The sequence below is a fragment of the Peromyscus californicus genome, unplaced genomic scaffold (genome assembly GCF_007827085.1).
Source record: "Peromyscus californicus insignis strain IS unplaced genomic scaffold, ASM782708v3 Scaffold_6__1_contigs__length_162567912, whole genome shotgun sequence".
NCBI classification, from domain to species: domain Eukaryota; kingdom Metazoa; phylum Chordata; class Mammalia; order Rodentia; family Cricetidae; genus Peromyscus; species Peromyscus californicus.
In genome coordinates this window covers 42,184,837-42,206,266 of record NW_026294584.1, presented here as the reverse complement: position 1 = coordinate 42,206,266, position 21,430 = coordinate 42,184,837, and the positions used below count along the sequence as shown (strand labels likewise).

Genomic DNA, 21,430 nt, shown 5'->3' with positions numbered 1-21,430 from the left:
AAATAAAACCCTTAAAGAATGGTCCTGATCCCTAGAAGATGAGGGAAGTGAGTAGAGTATGGCATGGTGAGCAAATGTGATGGAAAGAATTCATAGGTTGGAGGAGATACTTAGGAGTCTTTGTTCAGGAGGCAGAGGATGGAGTCATTCTCAGAGAGAAGAAGGAAATTAAGGTCAACAAGAGCCCCAGAATTAGAAAGTAGCCAGTAGAGAAAAGGGCTTAGGAGTGATACTCTTTAAGAAATGAGACTGCCGGGCGGTGGTGGCGCACACCTTTGATCCCAGCACTCGGGAGGCAGAACCAGGCGGATCTCTGTGAGTTCGAGGCCAGCCTGGGCTACAGAGTGAGTTCCAGGACAGGTACAAAGCTACACAGAGAAACCCTGTCTCAAAATAAATAAATAAATAAATAAATAAATAAATAAATAAATAAATAAATAAATAAATAAATAAATAAAAATAAATATAAATAAATAAATAAATAAAATGAATAATTAAGTAAATAAATAAAATGAATAAATAAGTAAATAAATAATAAATGAGACCACCAGGGCTGGAGAGATGGCTCAGAGGTTATGAGCACTGGCTTTTCTTCCAGAGATCCTGAGTTCAATTCCCAGCAACCACATGGTGGCTCAGAACCATATGTAATGAGATCTGGTGCCCTCTTCTTCTGGTATGATGCCCTCTTCTGGTGTGTAGGCATACATGTGGGCAGAACACTGTATACGTAATAAATAAATCTTAAAAAGAAAAAAAAAAAGAAATGACATACCCAACTCTACTCAAGGCCTACTAGTCCATCTGTCTCTGAAAACCATACGTATGGTCTGCTGTGGGCAGGCATAATGGCTCTGGCTGCAAAGGCTGATGCTACCCTCTGAGCATCCTTACTCTACTCATGTGGTATGATTGAATACTCCACAAATGAAGTATTTCCTGTGCTCTGGGCACTATGAATGCAGTGGTAAACAAAAGGAATTCAGTTCTGTCACAGTGCTTATATTCTGATCTGTAGGAGCAGGTGAGGCGGACAATCAGGATTTAAAAAGCAAAAAGGAGAGGTGGCAGCATGTTCAAAGGAGTCAAATAAAGCAGAGAAGGCAGTGAGGAGTGCTGAGATGATCGTGAGTTTGAGATGGGATGGCTAATTCAATGAGCACTCAGAAGGTATGTCAAGCAGGTGTGTCGATGTTTCAGGGGCTGTCAACCCGAAAGGAAAGGCACCAGTGTTTCCAAGACTGAGATGGTAGCAAACCTAATAAGTTTGAACAACAAAAGGAAAATTCACCCTACCTTAACACTTTGTCTTCCAATCTTCTGGAAAAAATTGTTCCTAAGAGGGGCTGGTGATAAAACTCAGGTTGTGGGGTGCTTGCCTAGCATGTATGAGGCCCTGTGTTTGGTAAACCGGGAGTGATTGAAAAGGCCTGTAATCCCAGCATCCATGAGGTAGGATAGGTGAGACCCTCTGTCCTCTGTCCTCTCTCTCTCCTCTCTCTCTCTCTCTCTCTCTCCCTCCAAACCTCCAAACCTCCCTCTCTCTATGGTTGAGACAGGGTTTCTCTGTGTAACAGCCTTGACTGACTTGGAACTCCCTTTGTAGACCAGGCTGGCCTCAAAAACCAGAGATCCACCTGCCTCTGCATCCTGAGTGCTGGGATTAAAGGCACGCGCCACCACTGCCTGGAAGAGACCCTATCTCAAAACCCAAACAAAAGATTGTTCTTCAGCTTCCAAGCCACCTCCAGGTGAACAAGCCTGAACTGGGCAATAGGCAGAGGAAGAAGGATGAAGTTGTTCCGGCGTGACCTGAGCAGAGAGGAAACCACACTTCTCTCCTTGGTTTATGGCTTTACTCTTTAAATTAGATAAATAGACGCTTGGCGGGGCATCTCTCAGAGATGTGTTTCTTGTCTAGTTCTCTTCAGCCTTTCTCCCGGGTCTCTTCTATTTCCTTGTGTTGCTACTTTTCTCTCTGCATCTCTTCTCTGACCCCCTCCTGCCAGCTTCCATGTCGCCTCTGGTTTGTCGGTGTGCACAGCTCTCCTGGGATCGCTTCCCTCGTCTTGCGCCTCTCCTGGCTGTCTTTTGGAGAAGGCATGCCCGGCCCATGGGATGCAGGTTGCTCTACTCTCAGGTGGTGATGAGCGTACGTGGAGAGGCTGACCGGTGAGGAGGCCCTCCTGTCAGTGCTGTGATAACTTGGGTTTGCTCCGAGGGGCAATTTCCTCCGCCCTTCTGTCCAGTTAGAGCCCCCCGAAACCGAATACTGAAGAGAAGTGCTGGCACAGGCTGCATAAACTCTCCCCAGTGGGAAAGGATTCGTCATATAGTTTCCTGTGAGTGCCGAAGAGAAAAGTCGTCAATATCCTACAGATTATCTGAAGAACTCTTCTGTGGGGTTTTTTGTCTCCTGACAACTCTAAACTGTATAGATGTCATTTCTTCTGATAGATACAAATTAGATAAAGTTTAACTCATAGGCGTAGTATGAGATTAGCAAACAGTTGTGATCTAACAAAAGTTATGTGACTGTGGTTTCTCTCTCAATATTGAATCGCTATTTAATTTTTGGGCTGTATTTGGTTGTGGCTAACTGAAACCTTGGAAAGTGAAGCCACAGGAGGGGGCGCTTGTTCTTATTTCCATTTTAATTTTTAATTTATTATCTGGATGGGTGGATATGTGCATGTGAGCGCAGGAGTCTGTGGAGGCGTGAGGTGTCAGATCTGGAGTTGGAGTTACAGGTAGTTGGGAGTCACCTGAAGTGAGTCCTGGGAACCAAATTCAGGTCCTCTGGAGAGCACCATGCTTTCTTAACTGCAGAACGACCACCCTGGCCTCTGTTTACACTCAGAACATTTCAGTTCTTAATAAATGGTCTTTTGGCAGAGTTTCATTGATTTTACTTCATATGATATTATTTCGTATGGTATTATTTCACTGATAACACCTAAAATTTTTATTACATTTATTTGTTTTGTGTATGTATTGTGTATAGATCATGAAAATAGGAAGGGATCATGGGAAGGCAGGAAGACATCCTGAGGAGAGAAAAGATGCAGTGGGCATATGGAGGACAGTGAGGAGAGTACAGGAGAGCAAAGTATAATGACATCTATCATGAAATGCCATAGTGATTGCTTGCACACTGGCAGGATCGCCATTAAGGTTTATCTGAGGTGTGGTTATTACTAACTGAAAACAAGAAAATGCCATAGTTAAACCATAGCTTTGTATGTTCACTTAAAAATTACTTTAAACAGGGGCTGGAGAGATGGCTCAGAGGTTAAGAACACTGGCTGTTCTTCCAAGGGTCCTGAGTTCAATTCCCAGCACCCATATGGTGGCTCACAACCATCTGTAATGAGATCTGGCTCCCTCTTCTGGCCTGCTGGGATACATACAAACAGAACACTGTATATATAATAAATAAATAAATCTTTTAAAAAAATTACTTTAAACATAAAGATTTTTTTTTTGCAAATAAAAAAATAAATAATTTTATTTTGTTTTTGTTTTTTGAGACAGGGTTTCTCTGTGTAGTTTTGGTGCCTGTCCTAGATCTCGCTCTGTAGACCAGGCTGACCTCAAACTCGGAGATCCACCTAGCTCTGTCTCCCGAGTACTGGGATTAAAGGCATGCGCCCCCGCTGCCGCCGCCGCCGCCGCCGCCGTATGAATTAGAAAAACCTAACTTAACCCACCTTCTATATGACTCTGTCAGATACAGTGCATAGAAGGTACTTCACAATGCTTGTTGAATAAATGTAGGATAGGTGGGGAGCCTTGGCTCATGGGAAGAGAAAGGCTGGGACCCCAGGGAAGTTTGTTCTCACCCTGCGGTCTAGCTCCTTCTCCCTCTTGCTGCCCCACCATTAGCTAGGGAGATACCAAGAGCTTTAGGGAAGGGAAAGGGCGGGAAGAGCCATAGGAACTGCTGAGCTCCAGGAGCAGCCCCGTGCTCTTGAGCACCAGCTGACCAGTCTGCCCTTCAGTGCCACTTGTGGGGACTCTGGGGTTTCTGGAGATACCACACTGTAGAATTTCAGTCCATATCATGGGAGGCCAAGACAACAAAGGAGAAGAGCAGAGGGTGAGGTCACTGCAACCAGCCACCCAGCCTCTCACATAGAATTTGGAGTCGCCCCGAGGAGCCTAGGACACCGTCTTGATTCTAAGCTTCAACTCCAGCTCATCCCATGAAGGCCTCCAGATCAATCCCATCACCACTATACCTCAAGGTAGGGACAGCCGTGGCCTGCTGGAGGCAGCCAGAGTGCCGAGGAGCGAGAGAGGCTGTGGCCCAGAGGGGTTCTCTCTTTCCCACTCTCCATAAGTGAATGCGTCCCTCCAACTGAGATCTCGGGTACAGGGGACACTCTCTTCACTGGGAGTAGCTTTATCTAGTTAAGAAAAGGAATGCATTTGCACTCTGGTTCACAGAACATTCTGGAAGTTAATAGCTAATAATTGTGGGGAAAAGTCATTATATACGGAACATGTCAGACAATTACACATTCTTGCTTTTATTATTGGTGGCAAGTCTCCCACAATCCTCATTTTACAGATAAGGACTGAGGTCCACAGAAGCTGATTAACTTACTTATGGCCACATTATGATAAGGCAGAGTCAATATGCAAAGCCAACCAACCTGTCACCAGAGCCTCTGTTCTTAACCACTACATCGTGTGGCAAAATAGCCTCAGTAAATGGAGAGAAACGTCATGGTTGGGACAGGTTAACCGAGTAAATCTCCCCAAGGATATTCAGTCAGCTAAAGTGACAATGGCCTTGAAGCCAGTAGAGCAAAGCCAGAGCCTATTCTTAGACCCTTTGCCCCTGGCTATTCAAAATGTAACCAAAACCTTGGTATCAGTTGGGATCATATTAGAAATGTCTAGTTTCAAGGCCTTATGTCCAGGTCTAATGAATTAGAAACAGCATTTTAGCAAGACCAAAGGTTGACTTGTGAGCCTGCTAGTGGGGACACACAGGTGGACTTTCGGGGCCCCTGGCTGTCTAGACTGCATATAGACTCCCAAGCCCATCCTCCTGAGCTCTTGTGCAGCCAAGGTTGGTCTTGAACTTCTGATTCCTCCTCTCCTTGCCTCCCAAGGGCTGGGATTACAGGTACACACCACAAGGTCTAACTGTGTGCCTGAGTGCCTCGGTGCATGTGTCTGTGTGTGCATGTGTGTCTGTGCGTGCATGTGTGTCTGTGCATGCGTGCATGCATGCGTGTATGCACATGCGTGCGTGCACATGCGTGTGTGTGTGTGTGTGTGTGTGTGTGTGTGTGTGTGTGTGTGTGCCTGTGTGAGTAGGTACAAGTGAATGAAGTTTCTCTCAGAGACTGGAGGCATCTGATCCCCCTCCTCCCTCTGGAGCTGGAGTTACAGGCAGTTCTGAGCTACTCAGAGTGGATGCTAGGAACCAAACTCAGATCCTCTGGAAGAGCAATATGCATTCTAGACCACTGGGACAATCTGTAAGACGAATTACTAAATGGTCTTATTAATAAAAAACCTGGAGCCAGATATTGGGGTGAAAACTGAGAGATCAGAGGAACAGGACAAGCCATAGCCAACCTCACCTTACCGACTCCTCAGCCTCCAAAGAGACCTACTTCCTGTATACCCACGCCTATATGCCTTTCTGTTCTGCCATCTCACTTCCTCTCTCTGCCCAGCTACATCACTTCCTTTTTCTGCCCTGCTCTATCACTTCCTGTGTGTCTGTACAGACCTCCAGGCCTTTATGGTTAACTAGTGTTGGAATTTAAGGCCTGTGCCACCATGCCTGGCTCTGTTCCCAGTGTGGCCTTGAACTCAAAGAGATCTGGATGAATCTCTGCTTACCAAATGCTTGGATTAAAGGGGTGTGCTACCATTGCCTGACTTCTTTCTTTAATATAGTGGCTGGCTTTTTCCTCTGATCCTCAGATAAGCTTTATTGGGGTACACAGATAAAATATCACTACAACAATCTCTAAAGCCCCATGGGTTCTTGGAGTCAAACCCAGGTCCTCATTCTTTTTTTTTTCCATTTCTTTTCTTTTTTAAAATTTATTTATTCATTTATTTATTTATTTATTTATTTATTTATTTATTTATTTATTTAGTATGTATACAATGTTCTGCCTGTATGTATGTCTGTAGGCCAGAAGAGGGCACTATAGATGGTTGTGAGCCACCATGTGGTTGCTGGGAATTGAACTCAGGTCCTCTGAAGAGCAGCCAGTGCTCTCAACCTCTGAGCCATCTCTCCAGCCCACAGGTCCTAATTCTTATAAGGCAAGTACTTTACTGACTGATTTATTTCCTGCCCTTCTTTTTTTAATTCAGAAGTTCCAATAGAAGGTTTAGGGAATGGTTCAGTAGGAGACAGCAAGAGTCCTAAGAGCCTGGCATGTAACTTCCCTTCCCTGCCCAGTACTTGACTCAGCAAGAAAACAAGGTACGCTGGGCAATGGTGGTGCATGCCTGTAATCCCAGCACTCAGGAGGCAGAGGCAGGCAGATCTCCGTGAATTCAAGGGTAGCCTGGTCTACAGAGCTAGTCCAGGACAGGCTTCAAAGCTACAGAGAAAACCTGTCTCGAAACACCCCCCCCAAAAAAAAAGAAAGAAAAAAAAGAAGAAAACAAGGTACAGAGAACAACTCACTGTGGATGATTAAAATCAACCTAAGAACATTCCAACCTCAGATATCCTGAAATTCCCTTTGGTGTTGTTTGAGGTTCTAGTAAGATTCTATGTAGCCCAGGCTATCCTGTAACTTGCCTTATAGACAAAGTTGGCCTTAAACTTAAGTCATTTCTCCTAACTCAGCTTTCCAAGTACTGGGATGGCAGGTATGCACTGCCACACCTGATTGGATATCCTGAAATTCTAAACCTTTTCTCTTCAGTCCCAGCACTCATTAGAAATATTCTTGAATATTCTGTTTTCCTGACCTCTAACCTCATAGAATATTTTAAAGTGTGTGTATATTTGTGAATGTGCTTGAATGTTATATAAAAACAGAAAAAAAAAAAAAAAAACCCAGCAGGCGTCATGTCAAAAGGTGAGAAGGCAGTCCCAGATGAGGAGGAAGTGAGGCTCTGCTCACCTGTCAGGACTCAGAGACGGCAGCCTCCCTCTCCGTCTTCAGTGCTGAGTGCAGTCCTCCTTCAGCACAGCTTTCATTAGTACCTGCTGCACTTCTTTTTAACCGAGTATGTTTAAAACTTAAGACCTGAGCCGGGCGGTGGTGGCACACGCCTTTAATCCCAGCACTTGGGAGGCAGAGGCAGGAGGATCACTGTGAGTTTGAGGCCAGCCTGGTCTACAGAGTGAGTTCCAGGAAAGGCGCAAAGCTACACAGAGAAACCCTGTCTTGAACTCCCCCCCCTCCCCCCCAAAAAAAATCAGACCTGGAGGCTTCTCTTGAAAAAAATAGAGTATCTGATGATACCAGGCCAGTATCTGACGATATGTGCAGTATGGCAGCAATTAATCCAAGTCTCAACGAAAACACTCACTGCTTTTGTTGCCTCCGCCCTCTCCACTCTCGACTGTCTTCTTGATGCTGAAAACAGGGGTCAGTTGCCGGCAGTAGTTGCTTTGTTTTCTAGATTGACTCACTATGTTTTCTGTGTGTGACTGGTTTGCTAACATGTATGTCTGTGCACCACATACATGGCTGGTGCCCATGGAGGCCAGAAGAGGGTGTTGGGTCCCCCAGGACTGGAGCTACATTCAGGTGTGAGCTGTCATGGGAACTGGAAATCGAACCTGGGTCCTCTGCAAGAGCAGTGAGTGTTCCTAACCACTGAACCACCTCTCCAACTCTCAGCAGTTGTTTTAAATATCACAAGGTAAGAGTCAACCATTCCTTTTGCTCATGTCCCCTCAGACCTTTATCTATTTATTCCACCTATAGACATATGATTTGGAACCTAGTTCTCCTAGGATCTACAATCTCCTTTACATTTTAAAATATAGCATGATGTGGCTGTCTCTGAGCCAGAATGGAGAATTAATTTGTCAACGGTCTTAGGTCCAGACATTTATTCAACTCCCATTATGTTACCAGCGCTTGCTGCTATAGATGACTTAAGAAGCATGGATGCAATTTAACATTCATTAAGAAATAAGCCTTAAGCCTATAAGAGAACCAGAGAATAGTGTGAGAGGTTACGAGGAGGAAAGTTGAGTCTTGGCAGGAGCATGTGGTATAGGATTTAGGACGACAGATGGGGTTTAGAGTAGCTCCTCAGGGGAAGGAAGTGGGCTGGGGATGACTAAGGTATGAGGAAGCATGGTTGAAATGTGCCTGGAACAGATGTGGCTGGAGTAGCTTTGAGGCAGGGAGCATGTTATCAGGTGAGACAGGAAAGATGGGGGAGCTGATAAAGGACCACATCCAGGAGACTCGGGGTGGATTAGAACTTGGCAACAGGGAACCAGCTGCTGCTTCTAGAATGTCATGTTTTCTCACATGGCCTCATCTCCTCCATCTTTCCTGATCCTATCAAATATGCCAATGCCCTGAAAGGAGTGAATGACTCTGTCGTTATGTACCTCTGGCACCCTAGCATGAACTTTGAATGTTGTCTAGAAAGGAGTTTCTGTAATTTTGGTACGTACCCGTGTGACTCCATCCCCCTGAGAGAAGGCAGTGTGGCACTTAAAGAGTCTCTGGTGCATGCTTTTGAGTAAGTCAATGAATTAACAAATGGATACTGCAGATGTGAGAGGAAAGGGACTGCTATTCGTTTTGTGGAACTGGAAATGGAGAATATGGAAACGTCTCAAGGAAATAGATGAGTAGAACTGGGTGCCAAATTGACTTTCTTGGCCCCAAAGCCCAGAGAGATACCCATTGTGTCATAGGGATACTATGGTACTCCTGATGGCATCCAAGAGGCCAGAGGGGGCATTGTGAGGGATCTGAGTCCTATACCTACACAGCAGCTAGCTCGCCCCAGCATGCAACCCTGCATCCTTCCTTACCTGAGCTGGTCTTGTTGACCTGAATCTTTTTGCTCCTCCTGGCACTCCAGTCATTTCAGGGGTCAAGGAAACAAAGACCAAAAGTTAAGGAGAAGAACAGTGAACTCCGGTGGGTTTTGGTAATTTTTTTCCTGTCTTTTTTTTTTTTTTTTTTTTTGAGACATGGTCTCATGTATCTGGCCTCAAACTCACTATGTAGCTGAGGATGACTCTGAACTCCCAACCTTCCTGCCTCCTGAGTGCTGGAATTACAAATGTGCACCAGTGTGCCTGGTTTATGCAGTGCTGCAGATCAAGCTCAGGCTTTGTGTGTGCTGCAGCAAGCGCTCTACAAACTGAGCTACATGCTCAGCCCTGAAGTCAGTCATATCTCAAAGCTTATCCCTAGTTAGACTTTTCTTGATACAAAAGATTTAGAGGCAGATAGAAATATGGAAAAGGCCAGCTGTAGCTATACTGGGTGGGTATGATGCGTATTATGTTTCCAGAAGAGAAAAGGGGAAGAGGAGGTGGGATGGGAGGAGGTAGGGGCCAGAGCCCACAGCTCTGATTCGTCTGAGGAGGAGGACTGTGACCCTATCTTGCATCTCAGCCATGCATGCTATTTACTGTTCAGTGGCATGTTGCTGCTAATGAGTAAGAACTGATGATAAGTGCAACCAGCCTGGAAAGTGCCTGAATCTAAGGCATTGTCACACAGGGGTTTATTCTGGGAAACTGAGGAAGCTAAATGTCTGTACAGAGCAGCTATTGAGATAACAGGGAGGCAGAAGTGATCCTCTCCACTTCTTTTCTCAAATCTCCCTGACCCATTTTATACATGACAGTCCAGACCAGTCCAGCTGCTTCTCTGGTCTCTCTGAGTCTCTTCTCTTTCCCTTACAATTAACTGTAAGTGTAGCTGGAGTGACCTTTTCCAAATGGAAATTGGATCATAGTAACCTCCATGCGTAAAATGCAGCTAAGGCTCCGCTCCACTGAACGTGTAAAACCCTCCACATGGCCTTCTTTCCCTAAACCCATCAAGGTTCTTCCTCTGGACAAAGCCTCAGCCATTTGTTTCTTCAACCTGTCTGGCTCTCTGCCTCCCCTGTTCTTTTTGTCTAGTGCCTATTTCTCTTTCAGGGCTTAGTTCCCTCTGACTTTCTGGAATTAAAAAGCCAGAGACTGGTGGCAGGTTCCCTTTTCCTTTGGGGGTAGAGCACCTAAATTTGGTGGAGTATTGTTGTTTTGAGACATGCTAGCCTAAGTTGGCTTCAAACTCACAGGAGTCTTCCTACCACAGCCTCCTGAGTCTTTGAGATTACAGGCATGTACCACCACCATCTCAGACTGAAAATACTTAGTTTTGACTGGGCTTGTGTCTAAAGGAGAATGTGCTTTTCAGCCTCCCTTGCAGCTAATTTGGTCTATGGGACTGAGTTAAAGCTAGTAACTCAGCATGAGATATATGCAAAAGGGTTTGTGGTGGTTTGAATGAGAAATACAGGTCACACTCTCTCTCTCTCTCTCTCTCTCTCTCTCTCTCTCTCTCTCTCTCATAGGCTTGAGCGTCTGAACACTCAGTCCCCAGTTGGTGGCCCTGTTCTGAGAGTTTAGGCGGTACTGTCTTGTAAAAGGAAGTGTGTCGCAGGGGGTGGGCTTTGGGATTAAAAGCCTCGTGCCCCTTCCAGTTAGGTCTCTTTACTTTGTATTTGCGTTTGAAAATGTGAACTCTCAGCTTCCCATTCCTGCTGCTGTGCCTGCTACTGGCTGCTCTGTCTGCTAGCCTCCGATGGGCTCTTACTGCTCTGCAGCCATGAGCCCCAACAAACCTCATTGTATAAGTTACCGTGGTCATGGCAACAACAATGGAAAAGTAGCTAATACAGTGTTCTATAAATAGTAAGCTAGCTGGGGACTGTGGTCATTTCTGTACTCTCAGGCAGGAAGACCCTGAATTCTGAGGCAGCATTGCCAAAACAAGACTGTTTCAAAAACAAACAAAGATGCCAGGTACTGTGGCACATGTCTCTAATTCTAGGACTTAGGAAGGTCAGGAGTTCAAGGTCATCTCTCTAGTCACTTAACAAGTTTCAGACCTGCTGTGCACAGTGATTTAATAATTTGACACAATTAAAAACTTGCTTCAATATGAAATATTTGCTCTATTAGAATTCAGCACTAGTTCAGAATATGACATTCTTTGGTTTGGTTTGGTTTTTGGCTTTGTGTCTTTTTTTTTTTTTTTTTTTTTTTTTTGGTTTTTCGAGACAGGGTTTCTCTGTGTAGCTTTGTGCCTTTCCTGGAACTCACTTGGTAGCCCAGGCTGGCCTCGAACTCACAGAGATCCGCCGGCCTCTGCCTCCCGAGTGCTGGGATTAAATGTGTGCACCACCACCGCCCGGCTTGGCTTTGTGTCTTTTGAGACAGGGTTTCTCTGTGTAGCCCTGGCTGTCCTGGAACTAGCTCTGTAGACCAGGCTGTCCTCAAACTCTCAGAGATCTGCCTGCCTCTGCCTCCCAAATGCTGGGATTAAAGGTGTAAGCCACCACAGCCCAGAATATGACATTCTATGTAAACATTTCTTAATTACAGTTTTCTGTATGTTATATACAGTGACAGTCTTTTGTACAAACCATTAACTCTCTCCCAAGACAATTAGTAACACACATTAGTATTTATTGAGATCTCACTCAGATCTGCTTCCCAGTCTGACAAAGAACATGCACGCTAAGTGCTTGATGCTTATGAGCTCATGGACTCCCAACAGTATCCAGATGAGGCTGTCTGTCATCTTTTAGGTATTAAAGCACCTCCTCTGAGCTCTCTTACTTTCCAGCTTACCACCCCAGCACTCTTCGGTTGTCTCTGAGCTACTCTAACTGGTTCCTGTTGTGACAAAACCCCTCCTCCTGGCTGGCAGGTAGCTGGGTAGTAGAGCCCTTGCTTAGAAAGCTTGAGGCCCTAAATTCAATCCCCAAGACAGAGGGAGGGGGTATCTCTTCTAGGTGTCACCAGGAATGGGGGCACAGATTTTCTTATAATTCCAGCACTTGGGAGGTGGAGGCAGGAGGACCAGGAATTAAAGATCATTCTTGACTACATAGGGAATTTGAAGCCAACCTGGGCTACATGAGATCCTATCTTAAAATAAAAGAAGTTCCTTCTTTTGACACTTCATTTTTCTCTCCTGGTGATTTTACTAATTCATTTGTGGGTTTCCTTCTCTGTTTGTAGCTCAAACTAGTCTGGAACTCATTCTGGGCTAGCCTCAGCTTTGAAACAGCTTGCCTCAACCCCTTTCTCAGCGCTGGAATGATAGATATGGGTCACCCCACCCAACTTCCTGTCTCTCGCATCACACTGAATATCTCTATGTACAGGGCCATTTCTTCAGGCATAGAGAAGATAGGCCTGTGCTGGAGCATCCCAGGAGTCTATACTTTAGGAACAACCTCAGGAACTCTATTAAGTCTGAACAGAGGCCCAGTAAATAGGGGGATGAACCCAGGACACAGCAGGGTTTAAAACAATGTGGTTTGCCTCTACAGAATTAGATACTGGGTTAGAATTTCACTTTCATTCTTCCATGCCTGTTACGAACTCATTTTCATTGCTGGAGAAATATTTCCATTTCTATACAACCCCTCTGGAGTCAGGCCTACCTTGCTTGCTGTCTGGAGATAGACTAAGGCAAGGGGAACAAGAAAGACTGTCCAAAGACTAGGTACTGTGTGTCAAGTCCCTAACTGTGCTCCTTTACCAAGGCTCTCACAGCTGGGACCTTCCGGGCTAGGGGAAGGGAGGGCTAGCCGGATTTAAATCATGTACCTGTACGGTTTCTGCTGATGCAAGTCGGCAAAGATCTGCGAGAGGGCCTCGCTCTCCCCGTGGGCCATCAGCTGCATGAGGCTCTCACTGGGCTGGGGGCTTGGAGGTTTCTTTTGCACTAACTATACAGAGAAAGAAGAAGAAAACAAGAGGTTAAGCCTTGGGCTCTCTGCATTTTCTTAACACCAATCTCTAGACTCCGAAACATCAGGACCCAACCTCTCCCATTAGGCAGCCATGCCAGCTGCTCACGGAAGCAGTTCTCTTTGTTGGTAGCTCAGTGCTTGGTATAAATATCCTTTGATGCTTTAAATGTAAGGTCTTCATTGCCACCTGCCAACATAGATTTAGTAGCAACTTGTTAATATGAATGTTAATAGCTAGTGCTACTGGTTTTTATACTTAAATGTATATATTATGAAGGTTAATGTTTAAGAAACTAATTCCTGGGGTTGAGGATTTAGCTCAGTGGTAGAGTGCTTGCCTAGCAAGCGCAAGGCCCTGGGTTCGGTCCTCAGCTCCAGGGAAGAAAAGAAAAAGAAACTAATTTCTCTAAGAAAAGTCCTATATGTAGTCGCTTTGTGGATAGGTAGCGCATTTGTACCTGTTCATGTGTGTTATGTGTTGTGTGTGTATGTGTGTACATGGATTGATTGTAGCACACGCCTGTATCTAAGCACTTGGAGGCTAATGCAGGAGGATCTAGAATTGTAAGCCGTCCTGGGTTCTACAGCAGGATCCTGCCTGGCAACAGAATGCCTGCAGTTATGTTCCCAAGAGTGCCACCAACAAGGAATTATGTAAGATTCCGTTTAACAAAAGGATGTTGGGGTTGGGGATTTAGCTCCATGGCAGAGTGCTTGCCTATTAAGCGCAAGACCTTGGGTTCGGTCCTCAGCCTTGAAAAGAGAAAAGGTCACAAAGGATGTCAATGAGTAAGAGCTGGATGCCCAAAACACACATAAAACAGGATGCAGTAGCTCATGTATGAAACCCCAGAGCGCCTATAGAGGGATGGGAACCGGAGACAGGAGAATCCACAAACGGTCGAGGGCCAGTTAGCCTGGAGTGCACAGAGGAGAACCAGGGACTCTGTCTCAAGTAAGGTAGAAGATGGGGATCGACACCTGAGACTGTCCTCTGACTTCTACGTGTGTGCCATGGCCCACGTGTACACACACACACACACACACACACACACACACACACACACACCCAGTGGGGGGAGGCAGGGAGGGAGAGCTGGTAAGAACAGAGAATGAAAAAACTAAAAAAAAAAAAACCAACTCCCTCCTGGGCTAGGGAGATGGCTTAGTAGGTCAGAGTGCTTGGGAAAGAATCGGGACCTGAGTTCAAATCCCCAGCATCCATGTAAAGAACCATTCATAGCAGTGGCTCAAACCTCTAACCCCAGCACTGAGGGGTTGGGGAGCAGAGACAGGAGAATTGCTGGGGCTTGCTGGCCACCAGCCCAGCAAAAATCCCGCAAGCTCCAGGTTCCGTGGAATACCCTATCTCAGAGGAATGAGGCAAAGAAGGATAAAAGAATGTCTTCCTCTGGACTAGGCACACTCCTCACAGGGCATACAACCACCCAACACACACACACACACACACACACACACACGCACACGCACACGCACACGCACACGCACACGCACACGCACACATGCACACACACACGCACACACGCACACGCACGCGCACGCGCACGTACCCAAGCATGCGAATGCACATGAATGTATACCAGAAAAGTCTCTTTCGGCCTGGCATGGTAGAACGTGCCTGTACTTGGGAGCTGGAGAAAGGAAGTTCAGGATTTCAAGGCCAGCTTTGGCTACATAGAAAGTTTGAGGCCAGCTTGGGCTCCATGAGACTCGATCTCACAAAGCCAAACAAAAAAATAAGCAAAAACAAAACCCTTTTCTCTTGTTCCTTTTCACTGAATGGTGATGGCGGCTGATGGCTGCACAACTGTGTACCTCTACAGAAAGTCTGTGTACTTAGAAAGGGGTATTCTGTGCTTATAAACACTACCATGTCTGGAATAGAGTTGAAGCTGAGGGTACCTACTCAGGCACTCAGCAGCAGCTGCTCAAATCTCCCTCCAACTCTGGTCTTGGCTGAAGGCTGGCAATGGAGATTTCTTACCTCAGACTTTCCACATGGGCTGCAGAGGCTCTTGGGTACCAGGCAGTGAGTAACAAGGATGCTAGGGTCCTTGGTGGTGATGGACAGACCCTTCTGCAAAATTTGAACCAGGCGGATCCAAAAGTGGAAGACAGTCTCAGGATGGTCAGGGTGGAGTTTTAGGAAGTAGATCTTCTCGGTGACTGTCCTCAGCCTCAGGATGCGTTCATGGTGGTCATAGATCTGGAGCTCCACAAACTTCAAAGGGAGAATGCTAAGGACATAGAAGAAGACACTTGGACAACCCCATCACTTTTGACGTGTCTCCACGAGGGTGGAGGCTTTTAGGGGCGGCAAAGAGAGCTCTTGGCCAGTGACGCTCAAACTCTGGGAAAAGCAGACTTCCCTGGAGCACTTGATGCAGACTCTCCAAGACAGTCTCAAAGATTCAGATTCAGTAGGTCTGGGCTGTGGCCCGGGGACCTGCCTCTCTCACTGATTCTCATGCCAGTGCTCCCTGGGTCCCGTGCCACACCTGTAGCTCAGCAGTAAGGTGGCCGGACACATGGGGTTTTGCCATTTCTCTCTTGAAAACAGGAAGGGAGCTGACCCACCTGCACAGCTTGTTCATTCATTATGATACCCTCATGACTCCAAGACTGCCCAAATGAGCCGACTCAAGGACCTGGTTTAGATCCAACGGTAGTCACCTGCGGTGGGCGGGACTTGCTACAGGTATACCAACAGCATAATAGGGGAGCTCTGGCACGAGGTCGCTTGGAGGGATGAAGGGGTTTCCTGGACCTCTGGTAACATCTAGAGATTCTTGAAATGATGGCAGATTGTGTAAGGAGGCCTTTTGTGGCTTGAGTGTCAAATGTCCCCAGAGGCTTATTTGTTTAACACATGGTCCCCAGCTAATGGTGCCATTTTGGGAAGGTTATGGAACCTTTAGAAGGAGGAAGTACATCACTGCAGGGAGAGCTTTGAAGTTTTATAGCCAGACCTCATTTCCTGTTCTGTTTCTTGTTTAGATGCCATATGATCAGCCAGCTTCCTGCTCTTGCCAATGTGTCTCCCCTTCCCTGCCACAAAAGGCTCTGTCCCCCTGGAACTTGAAGCCAAAATGTGCCCTCTCTCCCCTAGCTGCTTTACACTGGGGTATTTTTTATCACAGCAACAGAAAGGAAATTGAAACACAGCCCAAGCAAGCATCAAGAAGGGCAGTTCTATCCCAAGCATCATGCTGCTCTACAGCCCCACGGGGGACTTAGGCGATTCGCTTTGTAGAGAAAAAAAACTACAGCCAGTGACTTGTGATCCAAAAATCAAGTCTAGGTAGTTGCACACCCAGGGCTGAGAATCATGCCTCTCCCGAGCAGCTCTCCATCTGCAGGTCTCACTGACTCATTATTCCTCAACCAAAGGCTCAGAGGTTTCCTGCTGAATCAGAAGAGTGAAGCGAGAAGGCAAGTGTGCTTGGAGACCAGCCTCCACTCCTGTCCATGTAAAGCTTCCCTTCGCACCAAACAGTCTGCCCTTCCAGTGAAAGCCCTGCCCTGTCTCACGTGACCTGTGTGTGTTGTACGCATGCATGTTTGTCAGGTGTGAGCTTGCCCATGCATGTGTTTGTGTGTGGAAGCCAAGGGTCAATGTCACTGTCTTCCTCTGTTGATGTCCACTATTTAAAAAAAATGTTTGTTTGTTTTGAGACAGGGTCTTACTATGTAGTTCTGCCTGTCCTGGAACTCACTCTGTAGCCCAGGCTGGCCTAGAACACACAGAGATCCACCTGCCTCTGCCTCCCGAGTACTGGATTTAAAGGCGTGTGTCACTACGTCCAGTTTAAATTTTTATTTTAATTATTTGTTGTTGTGTGTATGGGAAGTCTGTGTGCATGTGTGTCTGTGCACCACATGTATGCAGTGTCCACAGAATCCAGAAAAAAGTGTCTGATCTCCTGAGACTGGAGTTACAGACAGTTGTTAACTGTACCAAAGAGGAGCCCGTGCTTTTAACCACTGAGCCATCTCTCCGGCCCCCACCGTCTTCTTCTTAAGAAAGAAAAAGAGCACTTGTTGCTCTTGTAGAAGACCTGGCAATCGCATGGCAATTCATAACCTTCTTTAACTCCAGTTCCAGGGGATCTGACACCCTCTTCTGACCTCCACAGGCATTGGGCACACACATGGCACACAGATATACATGCTGGTACATTCACATGCGTAAAACAAAGTTAGTGGAACTTTTAAAAAATGTTAAAAATTTTAATTAAAAATAAGAAAAAGGCACTCATGAGGAAGGAAGTGGGCTAGTGAGTTGAGAAGACGGTTACACAAAAACCTCCACCAAAATCATTGAGACATTTCTCACTGAACCCGGAGCTTACGGTTTTTCATTTGGCTAGACTAGCTGGCTAGTCCCTAGGCTCCACCTCTCTTCCTCCACCCCCTAGCCCTGTCACTGGGATTGCAGGCATGCATCGTACTTGGCCTTTTGTGTGAATGCTGATGATCCAAACTCAGACGCTCACACATATCATGCCATCTTCAAACTGAGACATCTGTCTCCCCATCCCCCACCTATCCGTGTACATATGTGTTTGGGGAGGTATGTGTGCATGTGTCCACAGGTCAGTGTCATTTCTTAAGTGTTGTCCACCTTGGTTTTTAATCAGAGCCTCTCACTAAACCTGGAGCTTACTAGTTTAGGCGAAGCTGGGTGGCCAGCAAACCCCAAGGATCCACCATGTGTACCACTATACCCATTTTTTTTTAACATGGGTTCTGGGGTTTACCCTCAGGTCTCCCCATGTTTGCACAGCAGGCACTTTACTGATTGAACGAACCCCCAGTCTCCTACTTGTCTTAGGTTACTGCAGTCTAGAGCAGTGGTAGCTGAGCACCACAGTGCACGTTTGGAATACGAGCACTCAAGGAGGAGGCAAGTAGATCCAGAGTCCAGGGCAGCCTTGACTGCATAGTGCCTTCATGGTCAGCCTGGACTATAAAAGATTTTGTTTAAAACAAAATGAAAGAGAATTCCAATGAATTTCACTGCAATGGCTTCTCGGGTCCTCCCCATCTTGAGTTTAGCACCAGGTGGCCTCCACCTTGGCCTGCCTTCTACCCCACCCATCCCTCATTCCCATCTGCATTGATTGCTTACCTCTTCAGGATGATGCTCGGGGCTGTGGATGGTCTGTTCCATGTCTGGCTCTGCCCCTGAAGCCATTTGACTCTGGCCATAAGGAGGATGTTCGGAAGGGGTAGGCAAGGCACGGAGGAGGTCACCCCAAGGGCCATGGTGTTGGAGGCTCTGTAGATTTTTTTCCAGTTTCTGCCCCTTTTGACCTGTAACGCAGCCCCCAGGCCCAGCCTGAGCATTTGGTAAAAGCAGCAGGATGTTTTAGCCAAGTTCCTTCACTCAGCACTAATGTCTGTTTTTCATAGCTCTGGCTGGCCTAGAACTCACTGTGTAGACCAGGACCTGAGAGATCTGCCTGCTCTGCCTCCTGAGTGCTGGGGTTAAAGGACTGTGCCACCACACTATGACACTTAGCTCTTTGCGAAAGGAAGGCTATGCTGTGTTGTGGAGTGTTTAGCCGTGTCCTTGGCCTCTGTCCCCTAGACGCCCATAGCAAACTGCCACCCAAATTCTGACAACGGAAAATGTTGTCTCAGACATTGCCAAATGTTCCTTGGAAATGAGGGCTTAACCACTGCTTTTTGACAAGCATTTTAACCTGTATTGGTTTTAAAACTCTAGTGGGGTTTGTGGGTACCTTTAAAATTACTCTTTAGCTATTTAAACAAGACAAAATGAAACAAAACAGGGTTTTACTCTATAGACCAGGCTAGACTCATTCTCAAGGGCATCCTCCTGTCTCAGCCTCCTGAGTGCTGCTGGGATTACAGATGTGAGCTACCATGTGGATTTCTCTAACAGGATTTAAAGGACCTACTATTAACACAAGAGCAAGAAAATAACCTTGGAGTTTCTTAGCATTTACTTCGTATCTGTGGACCCCCCCTTGACGGCTTCCTGGCTTTGCTTTGAAAACAGTCATCCACATGGTCCTTCCATTTATTCTAGGTTCTGTCTGGTCCAAGGCGAGCCCAGGCAAGGAGAGAAAAACACACCAAGTGCCGCCTAGACCATGTACTTGGCTTGCTGTGTTTAAATGGATTTGTCCAGGTCCCATGCACAATGGCACCTCCCCACCAGCGAGCAGAGACTGGACTCTGGGCCCACGTTTCTCTGAGTCCTGACGTCCTATTCTTTGCCAATTCTGTTCCTAGTCCTCAAAGGTCATCTCCTTTCACTGCCTTAACTTGGCATCAGGTGACAGATCTGAAAATGACATAAATTAGGGGTTCCAATGCCTAATCCTTCACTCAGCAAAGGATGCCTGACCTTTCTCGTTGGGCGTACACTTACAGGAGAAACCCTGGTCAGCCTCGTGTCTCAGGCCTTCGAGCTTTCCTGCCTCAGTTTATCTCCCACTGCAGTTCTAGGGATAACTCTTTTGGTCACATCTTGGGAATAGACTTAGAAGAATCAAGGAGTGATGTTCTGAGTCACCCAAGAGTACCTGGACAAAGTTGCTTTCAAACACCACGGAGTTAGGAAACAGGTTGAATTCTGGAGAATGGACCATCTGGCAGAGCAGTCCTTCCTCCACACCCAGGCCCACTCCAGGGTTCGGCTCCCTATCCACAGGCAAGAGGCCCCTGAATTTTCCCCAGGCATTCAAGGAAGGGAAGGTTGTATAAGATCTTATAACTTTTACAGTCTTCTTCGAATTCCACCAAGACGTTCTAGGTGGAACTGATGTCATCGTGTCTGCACATGCTTAGGGGCCCTCTGCACAGTTGTCCTGGGATCTGTTTCTTCCCTTCTGACCATGGGCAGCTGGCCAAGGCCTAGGAGGCAGCCAGTCAGCTCACAATGATGAATGGATGACATCATGAAAAACCACAGCAGGCCTGCAAGAAAGGGAAGTGGTCGGGGGAGCCTCCCATTTCCTCCTGAGCCAGTGGAGTTCACTTATGCACTGACATGCCAAGTCTTTCTCTGGGGCTGCCTACCTGGAACAGTCACAGAACTTGCTGGGAAAGCCTGAGGCAGACAGGAAGCAAGGGCTGGTAGGAAGCTCCCACTACTGCCCAGAAGGAAGGTATTTCCTGACTCTCAGCCCTTGTGTGTGTGTGTGTGTGTGTGTGTGTGTGTGTGTGTGTGTGTGTGTGTGTGTGTTTTACTGGGATTGAACCCAGGGCCCCATACATGCTGTACAAGTGCCCTGCCACTCAGCTATGTTCCCAGTTCACACAGGACTTGAACTTGGCATATTTCTGTCTCAGCCTCCTCAGTTGCCTGCAGCATGAAGTTCAAGCTCCACTACTTCCGTTACATTTGATTGATTGATTGATTGATTGGTGTATGTGTGTGCACACATAGAGTGCCACAGCACGTGTGAAAGTCAGAGAACAACTTATGGGAACCAATTCCCTCCTTCCACCATACAGGGTCTGGGGATAAAACTCAGGCCATTAGGCTTGGTGATGAGGTACATGCCTTTACCTACTGAAGCATCTCACCACTGAGCCATCTTGCTGGCCAGTCACTGACTCTCTCAGTGCAAATTATCCTAAACAATGTGAAGAGCTGATATCTATTCAAAACTAGTTTCCAGAGCCTCATATGATATAATCCCCTCCACACACCCTGGTTTAGCATGACATCAGCCTCTCACATTCTGGCTTAAAATGACGTGAATCTCCCACACCCTGGTTTAGCATGATGTGAGCTCCCACCCCTGCACCCTGACTTACGTGCAAGAACCATTTCTGCTTCTAGAAGAGCTGCTGGCACCTGTTCTCTGCCTGCTATGGCTGGCTGGTTGCAGCTGCAGGATTTTTTCCCTTAAGAAGTCAAAACTGAAGGAGCAGGAGAAGTAATTAGTTTCTTAAGACAAGGCTGACCAGCTTGTGTGTGGGGGGGTGCGGGGCAGCACCACATCCTTGTCTCAGTGATAATGTACCTCCCCAAGAGCCAGAGGAAGAGGAAAAAAATCCAAATTCTGGGCATGGGATAGGTCAAAGAACCAAGCAGCCTGACAACCATTCAAAGTCAATTTAAGGAGAAATAGTATTCTAACTTGGAAAAAATTCTAGGATTTGGTAATGTTGAGGTCAAATGTGATAAATTCAGAAAAATGGTTTGGCAACCAGATATACAAAGGACGGGTCTAGATATGAGTCCTTTATTTCATCATAAAGTCAGAGACAGTCTGAGGGTTATGAGGCTTTCCCAGTCTGGTTCCAACAGCCCTCTCCTCTGGCCATGAGGCTACACCCGCCCAACCACCTGTTATAGCTCCCTGGGTAGCAATGAGATGTCCAACTCACATTCCTCATTTTCTTTTGCTTACTACATAGGGGAAAATGTGCCCCCTGGTAAGATTCTCTAAGGATGGGGTCATAG

The 21,430-nt window shown here is 46.5% G+C and overlaps 1 protein-coding gene across 3 annotated transcripts; it reads right to left on the bottom strand.

Moving 5' to 3' along the window:
• Nucleotides 1-1,525: 1,525 nt before the first annotated feature.
• Garin1b (golgi associated RAB2 interactor 1B) lies at nt 1,526-20,086 on the bottom strand. Of its 3 annotated transcripts, XM_052721425.1 has the most exons (7): nt 19,539-20,086; nt 18,113-18,297; nt 14,966-15,218; nt 12,815-12,936; nt 9,002-9,039; nt 4,242-4,409; nt 2,235-2,340 (listed from the first exon to the last, which is right to left on the bottom strand). In XM_052721425.1, the coding sequence occupies exons 1-6, from the start codon at nt 19,782-19,784 to the stop codon at nt 4,243-4,245; spliced, it is 1,011 nt and encodes a 336-aa protein (XP_052577385.1). In that variant the 5' UTR covers nt 19,785-20,086; the 3' UTR covers nt 2,235-2,340; nt 4,242. The 3 variants fall into 3 exon arrangements, with proteins under 3 accessions (XP_052577383.1, XP_052577384.1, XP_052577385.1); XM_052721423.1 differs by lacking the exons at nt 4,242-4,409; nt 19,539-20,086 and having other exon boundaries at nt 1,526-2,340; nt 9,002-9,045; nt 18,113-18,337; XM_052721424.1 differs by lacking the exons at nt 4,242-4,409; nt 19,539-20,086 and having other exon boundaries at nt 1,526-2,340; nt 18,113-18,337.
• Nucleotides 20,087-21,430: the final 1,344 nt, after the last annotated feature.

Coding starts and splice junctions, on each gene's coding strand:
- Garin1b (XM_052721425.1), bottom strand. CDS start 19,784: ATGACATCAGTTCCACCTAGAACGTCTTGGTGGAATTCGAAGAAGACT. Junction 18,298..19,538: donor TTGAAAGCAACTTTGTCCAG/GTACTCTTGGGT, acceptor GCTGCGTTACAG/GTCAAAAGGGGCAGAAACTG. Junction 12,937..14,965: donor GCCCATGTGGAAAGTCTGAG/GTAAGAAATCTC, acceptor TTCTCTGTATAG/TTAGTGCAAAAGAAACCTCC.